The 14,544-nt window shown below is 40.7% G+C and overlaps 1 protein-coding gene across 1 annotated transcript in view; it reads left to right on the top strand.

Moving 5' to 3' along the window:
* The window catches only part of ncanb (neurocan b), a 470,747-nt gene that overhangs the window by 236,705 nt on the left and 219,498 nt on the right, over positions 1-14,544 (top strand). Inside the window, 1 exon segment of the mRNA XM_061888041.1 lies at positions 696-1,760. Coding sequence (XP_061744025.1) covers positions 696-1,760 — 1,065 coding nt within the window.

Raw genomic sequence — 14,544 nt, 5'->3', positions numbered from 1 at the left:
CCAAAATGTCGGCGCAGCACTTGATGTAAGATGCAATGGTCTGTCAGAAGCCCAGAAAGTAACTGACCTTTAATACACATACACTAATTATGAACAAACAGGTCACAGGAGAGGATGGGAACCTTGATTATCCATTCAAACTTGTTTGTGTCAACTTTTGTGCATGTTATCAGGTCTAAGTCCCTGGGATATGTACATTTTGGATCAGGGTCATTTGGGTACTTTCTTTTGTCATTTAGATTTAAGAAGAGTAAACACAGTTTTTTTTTCATTAAATAGCTTCATCCAACCTTTAACCATGAGTGGAAGAAAGGATTTTGTGTTATCGTTAATATTCTCTGAAAAACTCATGAATTCTTCCAGGGTATGCTAACTTATAAGCACAACTGTATAAGAGAGGTATGTCAACGATAAGATCTCAGAACGGGATGCCCTTGCCTCAGCTTTTAGTCTTCAGTGTGGTTCATTTATGGACATTAATCTATTAAAGCCACTATCACAAAAGAGCCATACACTGTGAGAACTCCAATTCCCATACAGAGCACTGTGCTCGATGTACATTCTTTGGAGATCTTGTAGGCCAGTCTTCAGATTTAATTGCCAATTCCACATCCATGAAATTAAATCCACCCCACACCTAGTCAACCCTCGATAATGCAATCAAATTAAACACTCTGACTTTCTGTTCTCCGCAGGGCTCACTGCGGTGTCCCCTAATGGCAAATCAACCTCCAGTGAGCAGGCCAACTCCACCGGGCCTCCCAAAGAGGGTTGGTCGTGGGTTGTCAAGTCAATACGTCGCGCCAGGCTGGGTTCGCCGAATGCAGCACATATTGGCAAGGACCGCGCTTGGGAGCCGGTGGAAGTGAAATCGGCACCCCTTGAGGTGATGACCCTACCCAACTGTTCAGCACAGGAGACCGTAGATAACTATTCTGGAGATGTAGAGGTGGCAGGTTCTCAAACAACTGTCCAAACTGGACCACATCAGGAAAAGGAACTTGAGGGAAGCAGTGATGCAAGTTTTCCTGGTACTCTAAAAGTCAGTTTCAGTCCAGAAACACAGTCCTTACAAACAGTGGTTGAACATGCTGCTTCATCCCAGTGGCAGCTTGAGGCACAACCAACTATGTCACCTCAAAAAACAGAAACTGCAGAAGAGGCCAGGGGTGAAATCCTTTACATCCACCGCCCCACCGATAAACTCTCTTCTGCTTCTTCCTTACGTAAAGGAGAACATGGTCCGAGTGGTGGATTCACACCTGTTTTTAGAAAGAACAGAAAAGATACTGGAAGAAAGTCCGCCCGTGGGGAAGCCAAGGTGGTCACTTCCCCACCCGAAGCTTTGGTGGACGTGCTGACAACTACCGAGATCACCACAGTGGGACTTGTAACCACCCAAGACACCCAAGAGATCAACCATGCCACTACGGAAGCCACTAGTAGACCAGAGGACTCGACCATTTCTATTTTATGGATGGAGAAGACAACGATCGAAGCTGAGGGCAACTTCGCAACTGTATCATCACCAACCATTCAGCTAGCATCCACTGAGTCCAATTTCAAGGATTCTGTGACAGAAATGGAATCCAGGTTGGCAGTTTCTGAATCCTTTGTTTTTGGAGGTCAATGGACACCTTCCAAAGGCTTGAGTTCAAAGTCTGAGGAACACAAGACTTCAGTGGTGACAGACAGCAAAGGAGCAAGAAACCCTTTCGGCATCCTCGTCCCCAACTGGGCTTTTGGGCTCATCTCATCAGGTATGTTCACTTGCTGTCATCATTATCTAATCTGTGGTGATTAGTTTGATTGTATGCTGCTCAGTGGGAATCACACACAATTGTGTTGTTGCTTTTCTGAGGCAACATGAAGGTGATGATTCTTATTTATTCATTTAGTTTCTAATATTAATCATGTTTAAAACAGCAGGTCAACTGGAGATTATTCCAACTGACCTAGGCTGAGAAGGGGTCCACACCCATACTGCCAATTTCAGGATAAATAAATAAATAAATGATACATGGGTTGTACTTGTATAGCGCTTTTCTACCTTCAAAGTACTCAAAGCGCTTTGACACTACTTCCACATTTACCCATTCACACACACATTCACACACTGATGGAGGGAGCTGCCATGCAAGGCGCCAACCAGCACCCATCAGGAGCAAGGGTGAAGTGTCTTGCTCAGGACACAACGGACGTGACGAGGTTGGTACTAGGTGGGATTTGAACCAGGGATGCTCGGATTGCGCACGCCCACTCTTCCACTGCGCCACGCCGTCCCCAGGATAGTCATTTTTTTTTTCGTTTGCTAGTGCAGAAAAACACTACAGAGAAAAAACGTTCGCCTCATGAGCACAATGGTAGATGAGTGGCTAATACTGATGCCTTACAGCAAAAAGATCCCTGGTTTGGTTCCAGGTTAGTGAATTCAGTCTTTGGGTGTTATGTTGTTTCTTGAGTACATGTCTATTTGGACAAATAATGTATACACTATAAAAAGTCTGTAAAAGACATTTGTCCTTTAGATATTGTATAACAAGTAAACAGGTGGCAACAAACGTCTCCTTTAGGCAAGTCAGAGCTTTTTTTTTCCCTGTGTCTTACAAACACAAGTGACAAACAACTAATTTTAGGATACTGGTGAAGCAGTCATCAAATAATCGAAACATATTTATTAGCGATGAATACCAGTTGTGATTTTACAGCTACGGATAATAAGCAGGTTTTGAAAAATAAGAGTTGTCTTACAGAATAGTATAGAATAGAAAGTACTTTATTGATCCCTGGGGGAAATTCAGCACCACAGTTCGCTCACAATAAACAATAATAATAATAAATAATATATAACATATATATTATAAATATAAAATATAATAAATGAATAATATAAATATATTCTACATATATTCTACATTTAAGTGCAGTCAAGGAACATATGTATTATACAGTCTGATGGCTGTCGGTATGAAGGACCTCCTGTGTCGTTCCGTGTTGCATTTTGGGAATCTGAGCCTTCCACTGAACCTGCTCATTCTCTCCGCAAGGTCCGAGTGTAGTGGGTGGGAGGTGTTGTCCATAATGGCTAGGAGTTTTGCCAGACTTTTCCTCTCTGACACCACCGCCAGAGAGTCTAGCTCCACTCCCATCACGTTACTGGCCTTCTCTACCAACTTGTCCAGTCTGTATGTGTCCCTCGCTCTCAGCCCGTTGCCCCAGCAAGCCACAGCGTACAAGAAGGCGCCCGCCACCACCGACTCGTAGAACATCTTCAACATCTTTGTACAGATGTTGAAGGATCCTAGCCTCTTGAAGCCCATCTTGTAAAGGGCCTCAGCGTGTTTTGACCCATTCAGCTTGTTGTCCATGTGTACGCCGAGGTATTTATAATCCTCAACCATGTCCACATCGACCCCCCTAATGGAAACAGGGGTACTCCTCCTCCTTCCCAGGTCCACAACCGGCTCCTTATATTATTATATATTATACTCCTTATCCTTATATTCAGGGTTGTCCTCTATTCAGGTCAACCTTTTAGTTAGGCAACAGTGACAAAGAAAAACCTAAATCCTAACCTCGGACGGAACCAAAACTGCTACCAACCACAAACCGATAGGAAACTTTAAAGTGTGTCTCCTTTCACTAGCAGTTTTCTTCGCTTCGACATAAATCACTCATTCTAAACGTAACTTGTCCTTCCTTTATCCCCACTCCAGACAATACGGGAGTTGAGCGCAGTGAGGTGAGACCTACCAGGTCTTAGTGGCGTAGTTAGTGGGTCGGCGTGAGTGCAATTAGGTGAACAGCGGGGCAAGAGACAAAGATCCTTAGCCCCAGCAAATCAATGTCGACACAATCTTCCTTGAGATGGAACTCATAATTGGCTGCATTCTCTTTGCCTTTTCTAATTGTTTTTTTTTTTTTTGTTCCCATTGCCTTTCTTTTGTTGAGGCCCCGCCGACAAACACTGCCGCATCCCTGCACACTTGTTTTGTCACGGCGTGTTCCCATTGATTTCTCCTGATAGCTAATTGGCACACCACCGTGGAGGAAAGGCGCGGAGAAAATTAAAATCATTTCTCAGGGCGTCATCAATGTAATATTCAGCCACAATGTGTTTTTAATTGGAATTTCTTGGAGCAGTGCCATCTGTGAGTTACTGCCATATATGCTGCTCCTGTTAACCCGTCATCAGGCATGTGTTCAAATTCAACTATTTAGCCCCAGAAAACTGAAGTACAAGTGCTTATGTTTTTTTCAATATTTTTATTCATCATATTGGTTTTAAATGTGTATTAGAAAAAAATCCGAGAGGACCTTACACCCATTACCAATTGTCATCAAACTTTATTTAATGGTGTCTCACATATGAACCCTTTGAATTTTGTCGGTGATCTGAATTTGGCCATTCTACTCTACTTACGGGCAGCGCGGTGGGCCAGGGGTTAGTGCATGTGCCTCACAATCCAAAGGTCCTGAGTTCAATCACGGGCTCGGGATCTTTCAGTGTGGAATTTGCATGTTCTGCGTCGGTTCCCTCCGGGTACTCCGGCTTCCTCCCACTTCCAAAAACATGCACCTGGGGATAGGTTGATTGGTAACACTAAATTGGCCCTAGTGTGTGAATGTGAGTGTGAAGGTTGTCTGTCTATCTGTGTTGGCCCTGCAATGACTTGTCCAGGGTGTACACCGCCTTCCGCCCAAATGCAGCTGAGATAGGCTCCAGCACCCCCCGCGACCCCAAAAGGGACAAACGGTAGAAAATGGATGGATGGATACTCTACTTACACTTGCATCAGAGTAGCAGCTATAGAATGCATATTTTGTATTTGTTTTTGCAAGCTACCTCTGTTTCTCCTGAACTGCTGTTCACACTGTTGTGTTGTCTGTAGGGCTGCTGCTATCGGATATTTTTGTATGCGAGTAATCTATGGATTAGTTTGTTCGGGTAATCGAGTATTCGAATATGTCTATGAATGTTGTCATTGATCCAGGTCATTGTAATATAACTGATGAAGCCTACAGAGGTATTGGCACCAGCCGCTAGACTGGATCTGACCATTATAAATCCAAGACTAGATCTGAGTCTATGAGCATGAACTGATGAAGCCTATCACCAAAAATAATTTCTGGGCGCGGCACCCCTGCTGCCCACTGCTCCCCTCACCTCCCAGGGGGTGATCAAGGGTGATGGGTCAAATGCAGAGAATAATTTCGCCACATCTAGTGTGTGTGTGACAATCATTGGTACTTTAACTTTAACTTTAACTACTCGGATGAGAGGAGAAAACCTCCAAAGACAAACCAAACAGTCCAGTTGTGATCGATTGAATGCCCATACAGCAGTGGTCCCCAACCACCGGGCCTGATTGGTACCGGGCCGCGGAAGAATTTTTTATTAATATTTATTTAAAAAAATATATATGTATATATATAGATATATTTTTTTTTAGGGTTTTTTTTTATTTTTTATTAAATCAACATAAAAAACACAATATGCACTTACAATTACTGCACCAACCACAATAACCTCCCTTTTTCATGACAAAAACGTCCCTTTTTCATGAAAAATAAAAAAATAAATAAAAATAAGATAAATAAATAAATAAAGTATTCCCCCCTCCCTTGGGCCGCGGGAAAAAATATTGAGCGTTGACCGGTCCGCGGATACAAAAAGGTTGGGGACCACTGCCATAGAGTATTGGGATAACACACATTTCATAGTCTCAATACGTATTTTAGGGAAAACAAAATTGTTTGTCATTGCCATAACCTACCATATTTTCCGGACCATATAGCACACCGGATTATAAGAGTAAATAGGTCTATTTTCATACAAAAGGCGCACTAATGGGGTCATATTTATTTATTTTTCTAAATTTATTGTGGTCTACATAACATGTAATTGTGGTTCTTTGCTCAAAATGTTGCATGGATTAAGTTTTCCAGAACATCTTCAAGCCGTTTTCTGACAGTCGCTTCAGGATGCGCGGTTTCGTGGGCGGTCTTATTCATGTGAGGACGGCGTGGCGAAGTTGGTAGAGTGGCTGTGCCAGCAATCTGAGGGTTACTGGTTCAATCCCCACCTTCTACCATCCTAGTCACGTCCGTTGTGTCCTTTGGCAAGGCACTTCACCCTTGCTCCTGATGGCTCCTGGTGAGCGCCTTGCATGGCAGCTCCTGCTATCAGTGTGTGAATGTGTGTGTGTGAATGGGCAGAGCGCTTTGGGCTCCTTTAAAAAGGGGTACAAAAGCGCTATACAAGTACAACCCATTTACTATTTACCATTTACCATGTGGCTCATCTTCGGCAGCGTCTTTTCTCCTTCATCTTTGTTGTAGCGGTGTAGCGAGCAAGGACGTGTCAAAAGTTGAGGCTAACTTTTTAATGACATTCAGAGTTTACTTAAATCAATAACAGAGCAGTATCTCCTCATCTGTGGCTTAGTAGTGCAATAACGAATATGTCCTGTGAAAAAACGTCAGACCGGAATTATATAATAACGTAAAAAAATTAAGTTCCTTGGGTGAATAATGTAAATTCACTATACCGGTGTGTTTTAGCACTTTCAGGACTTATGCAGATCCAAAATACAGATCAGCAGGTACCACAAGGTAAAAAAAGTTGCTTTTTGCATAATATTGTGAAACAAAACGCCAGATAATATGGCTTACCTTGTACACACACTTTAACAATACTGGTATGTTGAAGCACAGTACAATCCATCAAGCGTCTGTGGGTTCATAACTTACCAAAGTCGTACTAAAACATTTTGATGGATTTCTGAGCTCAGTGAGTAATGTTCTAAATTTTCAATGGAACATATAACATTTTTGTGTTGTTTACTTGAGTCATACTGCAGGGTAAACCTATCTCTTATGTGTGACTTCCATCTACTGGTCACACTTATCATTACGCCATGTACCAAAAAATAGCTATGAGATCGGTAAGCACAACCAAAGTTCTTCCGTACATTAGGCGCACTGGGCTATAAGGAGCACTGTCAAGTTTTGAGAAAATTAAAGAGTTTTAACTGCACCCTATAGTCCGAAAAATACAGTATGTTATATTGGTATGTTAAATTATTTTTTTCGAATACATGTACATCATAATTGAAATTTAAGTTTTACAGGTTTGCATCAATAATATATATATATATATATATATATATATGTATATATATATATATATATATATATATATATATATATATATATATATATATATATATATATATATATATATATATATATATATATATATATATATATATATATATATATATATATATATATATATATATATATATATATATATATATATTTGCGCTTTATTGCAGTGGCCATGCTGAAGCTTTCTCTGTGTATTTAAAGTTCCAGGAAGTCCTTGCAGTCCTAAAAGGATTAGATATCTAAGTTTTTTTCACATCCAATTAATCGATTAATCGTTGCAGCCCGAGTTGTATGCGCTATTTTTATGTGAGAAATACATCTGCATTGCGGTACTGTTCTTGATTTTTGAAGTTTGACTTTGATTGATTTGAAATTTCTCACACTCACACTCGCACTATACAAAAGGCCCTCTATAACTATAGGGCGTTTTGTCTAATCACCATGTACATTGGTATACACTTTTAGGGGCATGAAAAGCGCATTTGTCTAAATGTAGAGCAAAATCAGTTCAAAAAAGCATGGCCACCTTCATCTTAGAAGGGACACAATCAGGACTAATTGTCGTCAACCATTTATCTATTCAATTTGAGTACATATATATGGACAAAACCCAAAACCAGTGAAGTTGGCACATGGTGTAAATCGGATATAAAAACAGAATACAATGATTTGTAAATCATTTTCAACTTATAATCAATTGAATGGACTGCAAAGACAAGATACTTAATGTTCGAACTGAGAAACTTAATCTTCTTGTGCAAATAATCATTAACTTAGGATTTAATGTCAGCAACACATTGCAAAAAAGTTGGCACAGGGGCATTTTTACCACTGTACCACTAAGTTACCAATACCTTGGACACCATCAGAGATGCTGTCTTTTGAACTTTGCGCCTAGAACAATCCGGAGGGTGCTTTTCCTCTTTGATCCAGATTACACCACGTCCACAGTTTCCAAAAACAATTTAAAATGCGGGCTTCTCAGACCACAGAACACTTTTCCACTTTGCATCAGTCCATCTTAGATAAACCCGGGCCTAGTGAAGCCGGCAGCGTTTCTGGGTGTTGTTGATAAATGGCTTTGGCTTTGCATAGTAGAGTTTTAACTTGCACTTAAAGATGTAGCGACAAACTGTAGTTACTGACAGTTGTTTTCTGAAATGTTCCTGAGCCTACGTGGAGATATCCTTTCCACACTGATGTCGTTTTTGATGCAGTACGGCCTGAGGGATCAAAGGTCTGTAATATCAGCGCTTCCGTGCAGTGATTTCTCCAGATTCTTTGAACCTTTTGATGATATTACGGAGAGTAGATGATAAATTCTTTGCAATAGCTGGTTGAGAAATGTTGTTCTTAAACTGTTCGACAATTTGCTCACGCATATGTTCACAAAGTGGTGACCCTCGCCCCATCCTTGTTTGTGAATGACTGAGCATTTCATGGAAGCTGCTTTTATACCCAATCATGGCACCCACCTGTTCCCAATTAGCCTTCACACCTGTGGGATGTCCCAAATAGGTGTTTGAAGAGCATTCCTCAACTTTCCCAGTCTTTTTTGCCACTTGTGCCAGCTTTTTTGAAACATGTTCAGGCATCAAATTCTGAATTAGCAAACATCTGCAAAAAATGACAATTGAATATAGCTTGGATTTGCAAATCATTTTATTCTGTTTATATTTACGATTTACAAAAAGGTGCCAACTTTACTGGTTTTGGGGCTCGTATGACATGTATGCGATTACCATGAATTGATTTACGTGCACCCCGACTTAAACAAGTTGAAAAACTTATTCGGGTGTTACCATTTAGTGGTCAATTGTATAGAATATATACTGTACTGTGCAATCTACTAATAAAATCAATCAATCAATCAATGACATATAAAGCATTTTACCAACAACTCGAGAGGGTGCCACAAATGTTTACATTCACAAATACCAGCCTACTAGCATTACTGTCTACAGCAGGGGCCGGGAACCTTTTTGGCTGAGAGAGCCAAGAAGCCAAATATTTTAAAATGTATTTACGTAAGAGCCATATAATATATTTTTAACAATGAACACAACTAAAAGTGTGCATTTTTATTTAAGACCAACATTTTTAGAGTATAATAGGTCTCTTATTCTTTGTAATAACGTTGTTATTTTGAAGCTAACTTAGGAAGGGGCGTGGCCTGCGGGTCTGCAGCGAAGCGGGGTGTTGCCAGGACCGGCCTCAAAATCAGCGACAGGTGTGTAAATGGCCCACCTGGGCCTTGTTGAAGAACCCCCAAGGGGGCTAGCCCTACACTAACCAATAATAAATAAATTATGTCTTACCCTTAAGGCAACTTCTTGAACAGGTGCGATAGAAAAAAGGATGGATGGATTCACATGCATGAGCATTTTTATATTTTTAACGTTATTTTTAACACTGTGATTACAAGTGGAATTATTCATTACTTATTGTGTTAAGTAGTGTCAGCTCAGATTTATTCGAGAGCCAGATGCAGTCATCAAAAGAGCCACATCTGGCTCGCGAGCCATAGGTTCCCTACCCCTGGTCTACAGTGTAACAGTATAGTGTTGCACATCATTAAGTATGGCTAGATTCTTTAAAATGAGTGATATTTTAATACACAAATACGTCCCAAAGGATAAGCATTGTATTTTCCACAACTACTACAGTATATACCCTACCCTTGTCTTTAATGCCTCCTTCCTACCCGCATACATTTTTCTATTAGTCGCCTCCCTCATGTACTCCATGTCTGCGAGATGGTGACATTTAAATGCACTGCTGCAGTCGGATAATTACAAGAAAGACACCCCCTCATCCGGGTAACCTTTTGTAGTTGTCAGTTATAGTGCTGGAGGAAATTACATCACAGCTCCAAGCAGATCGAGAGTAACAGAGAGGAAAGGCCGGAGGACAGAGAGCTCAGAAGAAAGAAGAGAGAAAAGGGCATTGAAAAAAACTATTGTATAGGAGAGGTACACTGTACAGGTGAGACTGTAGAAACTTGGCAGTAATTAATAGTCACAGACCGGACTGATGTCTTTATACCTCAATCACCAATTTCTTTGTGACTTAACTCTACATTTACAACTAGTGCACTTTGGAGTGAGAAAGTACATTTTAATATACCCACAAAATGTCTACAAAAGTGGAAAAAATTATTATACCATTGTTGACAAATTAAAAACGGGACTAAACATCGCGTGGACATCAGGGGCGGTACCCCTGGATTGGCAGACCGGGGTGGTGGTTCCTCTCTTTAAGAAGGTGGAACCGTAGAATGTGTTCCAACTATCGTGGGATTAAACTCCTCAGCCTTCCCGGTAAGGTTTATTCAGGTGTACTGGAGAGGAGGCTATGCCGAATAGTCGAACCTCGGATTCAGGTGGAACAGTGTGGTTTTCGTCCTGGTCGTGGAACAGTGGACCAGCTCCATATTCTCGGCGGGGTCCTTGAGGGTGCATGGGAGTTTGCCCAAACAGTCTACATGTGCTTTGTAGACTTGGAGAAGGCATTCAGCCGTGTGCCCCGGGAAGTCCTGTGGACAATGTATCGCCCCCTACCCTGAGGCAGAGGTACATGCTGCCTCAAGACCTGCCTTTTCCAAGTGGCAACAAGTATGCTTCCCTTCGCACGCACACTGTGTGTAGCCGTGGAGGCACCGCCTCTGTCTGCCTCACTTCTCACCTGCTGCATTGTTTGGATCAGGAAACATGAAATTTCCGCGATTTTGACCATGAAAATTATCAAAATATACAGGAACTACACCAAAATCACATGGAGAGCTATAAACCCAAAGAAAAATATTAAAACTTATTTCATTTTATTACTTTGTTTTGGAACATCTCATGGTTAAGCCACCTGGTGGCAGGTGAGGCACTGCCTCACTTGCCTCCCCTGACAGCACGTCACTGGTAATAACAAATGTGTGTAAGAAATTGAAATGCGTCCCCTTTGGCCAAAATTAATTTGAAAAAATTAAGAAATGTCTCGAGGGAGACATACTGTAATAACAAAGTAAATAATGAAGATTAAAAACCAATTAAAAACAAAAAAATATAAATTAAAAGCAGTCTTTTTCTCACAATGTGTAGGCTTGTTTTCTTATAAAATTGGGATCAATTCCTCCTATTGTTTGTGTTTCTGTAATATTGGAATATTTTCCATGAAAATGATTGACTTTTTATGTAAAGTTATTACTTTTTAATGCAAAATGGCGACATTTATCACATAAAATTCTGACTTCTATCACAATATTGCCAATTTTTTTGTTGTTCTTGTAAAACTGTAAAATCTTTTGAGTAAAATTGTGACTTTTTGTTGTAAATAAGAAGCCAAATGCAGATTCGTAGCAAATCTCTATATAATAACCCAACAATCACTGGAGAAAATAATCAGTTGTAATGAAAGATCAGCTCCTGGAAAACCGGGTCAAAAGTCTGTCCCCCACCTGAGGAAATAAAAAAAACAGGAATTACAAAAAGTTCAGGGCAAAAGTCCGAGTTAGTGAGCTCAGGGTTAGATTCTACTGCAGGCAGCGGACGAACTGGCACCTGCTGAGTGACGATTCTGGGTTTAAGTCTGGTAGTTGGTTAGTGGGTTTGGATTACTGGAAGCAAACCTGGAATTAATGACAGGGTAGGAGACTTACAGACACAAGAGGGGAGGGGAGTAGGGAAACAAGAGGGAATAAAAAGCAGGAGAACTGCCCTCATGACACTTTTAGCTTAATTTTGTCAAACAAAATTCTGATGATTATTATAGTAGTGCCAACATTTTAAAGTTTTCTTATAAAATTGTGATTTTTGTCGAGTACAATTACGACTCTTTTCATAAACTTGCCACAATGTTGAGCTTTTCTTGTTAAATTGCGACTGTTATTGAGTTAAATTCAAATTTTTATCATAACACTGCACAAATGTTCAGTTTTTGTTGTAAAATGTTGACTTGCGTTGAGTAAAATTATGACTTTTATTATAACACTGCCAAAATTCTAAGTTTTTGTGATAATGTTCATCAGTCAACTCGTTGGTGTTAATTTTCAATGTATCATGATATAAAAATTATATAAAAATCAAATTACTCAATGTTGTTTTTGTAGTTTGCTCATTTTCCTCGACCGATGTACTAAAATCATGTGGTTTATTTTGTTTACATATGGAGCATCATCTACATAGATACATAGATTGGGGACGGCGTGGCGCAGTGGGAGAGTTGCCGTGCGCAACCCGAGGGTCACTGGTTCAAATCCCACCTAGAACCAACCTCGTCACGTCCGTTGTGTCCTGAGCAAGACACTTCACCCTTGCTCCTGATGGGTGCTGGTTGGCGCCTTGCATGGCAGCTCCCTCCATCAGTGTGTGAATGTGTGTGTGAATGGGTAAATGTGGAAGTAGTGTCAAAGCGCTTTGAGTACCTTGAAGGTAGAAAAGCGCTATACAAGTACAACCCATTTATTTATGTAAATAATTGCTATTGCGACATTTAGTGGACACATTTAGAACAGCAGTTTCTTTCATTCTAAAATTTTGGCTCATTTTTATACTTGGCAAACTCATCCGGCGGGCCGGATAAAACCTTTTCGCGGGCCTAAACCGGACATCCCTGATCTAAACTTTACTCCTTCCGGTATTTTGTTCTATATTTTTATTGTATATTTTCAGAATGTGTTTGTTCTATTTTTGGCCAAAGTAAGACAAAGACAACGATTTGAAGAGGTCTTTATTTTTTCGTTTTAATGCCATGATTTTATTAGTTGGGGCCGCATGTGCACAGGTTCTCCTCCATGCGGCCCCTGAGCTAAAATCAGTTTGACACCACTGATGTAGGTCATTTGTGATTCATAACAATACAGTAATTTTACAGTTGAATTCCTATGTTTTAGTAAATATACAAAACAAGGCAGCACGGTGACACATGGGTTAGTGCATGTGCTTCACAATACGAAGGTCCTGAGTTGTCCTGGGTTCAATCCCGGGTTCGGAATCTTTCGTGTGGAGTCTTTTCACCGTTACTGCGTGGGTTCCCTCCGGGTACTCCGGCTTCCTCCCACCTACAAAGACATGCACCTGGGGATAGATAGGTTGATTGACAACACTAAATTGGCCCTAGTGTGTGAATTTGAGTGTGAATGTTGTCTGTCTATCTGTGTTAGCCCTGCAATGAGGTGGCGACTTGTCTAGGGTGTACACCGCCTTCCGCCCGAATGCAGCTGAGATAGGCTCCAGCGACCCCGAACGATACAAGCGGTAGGAAATGGATGGATGGATATACAAAACAATGTGCAACAAGTTGTACGAATACTAAATACACAAATATGCATAGGAAGTAGGAAGGTTTGTACAAACACCTTTTCCATATGAGTTGGGAAATTGTGTTAGATGTAAATATAAACGGAATACAATGATTTGCAAATCCTTTTCAACCCATATTCAGTTGAATGTACTGCAAAGACAAGATATTTGATGTTTTTTTTAAAATAGTAATTAACTTAGAATTTTATGACTGCAACATGTGCCAAAGTAGTTGGGAAAGGGCATGTTCACCACTGTGTTTAATCACCTTTTCTTTTAACAACACTCAGTAAGCGTTTGGGAACTGAGGAAACTAATTATTGAAGCTTTGAAAGAGGAATTCGTTTTCATTCTTGTATTATGTAGAGCTTTAGTCGTTCAACAGTCCAGGGTCTCCACTGTCGTATTTTACGCTCCATAATGCGCCACACATTTTCGATTGGAGACAGGTCTGGACTGCAGGCGGGCCAAGAAAGTACCCGCATTCTTTTACTACGAAACCACGCTGTTATAACACGTGGCTTGGCATTGTCTTGCTCAAATAAGCAGGGGCGTTCATGATAAGGTTGCTTGGATGACAACATATGTTGCTCCAAAAGCTGTATGTACCTTTCAACATTAATGGTGCCTTCACAAATGTGTAAGTTACCCATGCGTTGGGCACTAATGCACCCCCATACCATCACAGATGCTGGCTTTTGAACTTTGCGCCTATAACAATCCTGATGGTTATTTTCCTCTTTGTTCCGAAGGACACCACATCCACAGTTTCCAAATATAATTTGAAATGTGGACTCGTCAGACCGCAGAACACTTTTCCCCTTTGCATCAGTCCATCTTAGATGAGCTCAGGCCCAGCAAAGCCAGCGGCGTTCCTTGGTGTTGTTGATAAATGGATTTTGCTTTGCATAGTAGAGTTTTAACTTGCACTTACAGATGTAGCGACCAACTGTAGTTACTGACAGTGGTTTTATAAAGTGTTCCTGAGCCCATGTGGTGATATCTTTAACACACTGATGTCGGTTTTTGATGCAGTACCGCCTGAGGGATCAAAGGTTCATGATATCATCGCTTACGTGCA

Source organism: Nerophis ophidion, linkage group LG26 (genome assembly GCF_033978795.1).
Source record: "Nerophis ophidion isolate RoL-2023_Sa linkage group LG26, RoL_Noph_v1.0, whole genome shotgun sequence".
Taxonomy (NCBI): Eukaryota; Metazoa; Chordata; class Actinopteri; order Syngnathiformes; family Syngnathidae; genus Nerophis; species Nerophis ophidion.
The sequence above is the reverse complement of the archived record's forward strand: the minus strand, read 5'-3'. Positions and strand labels throughout refer to the sequence as shown.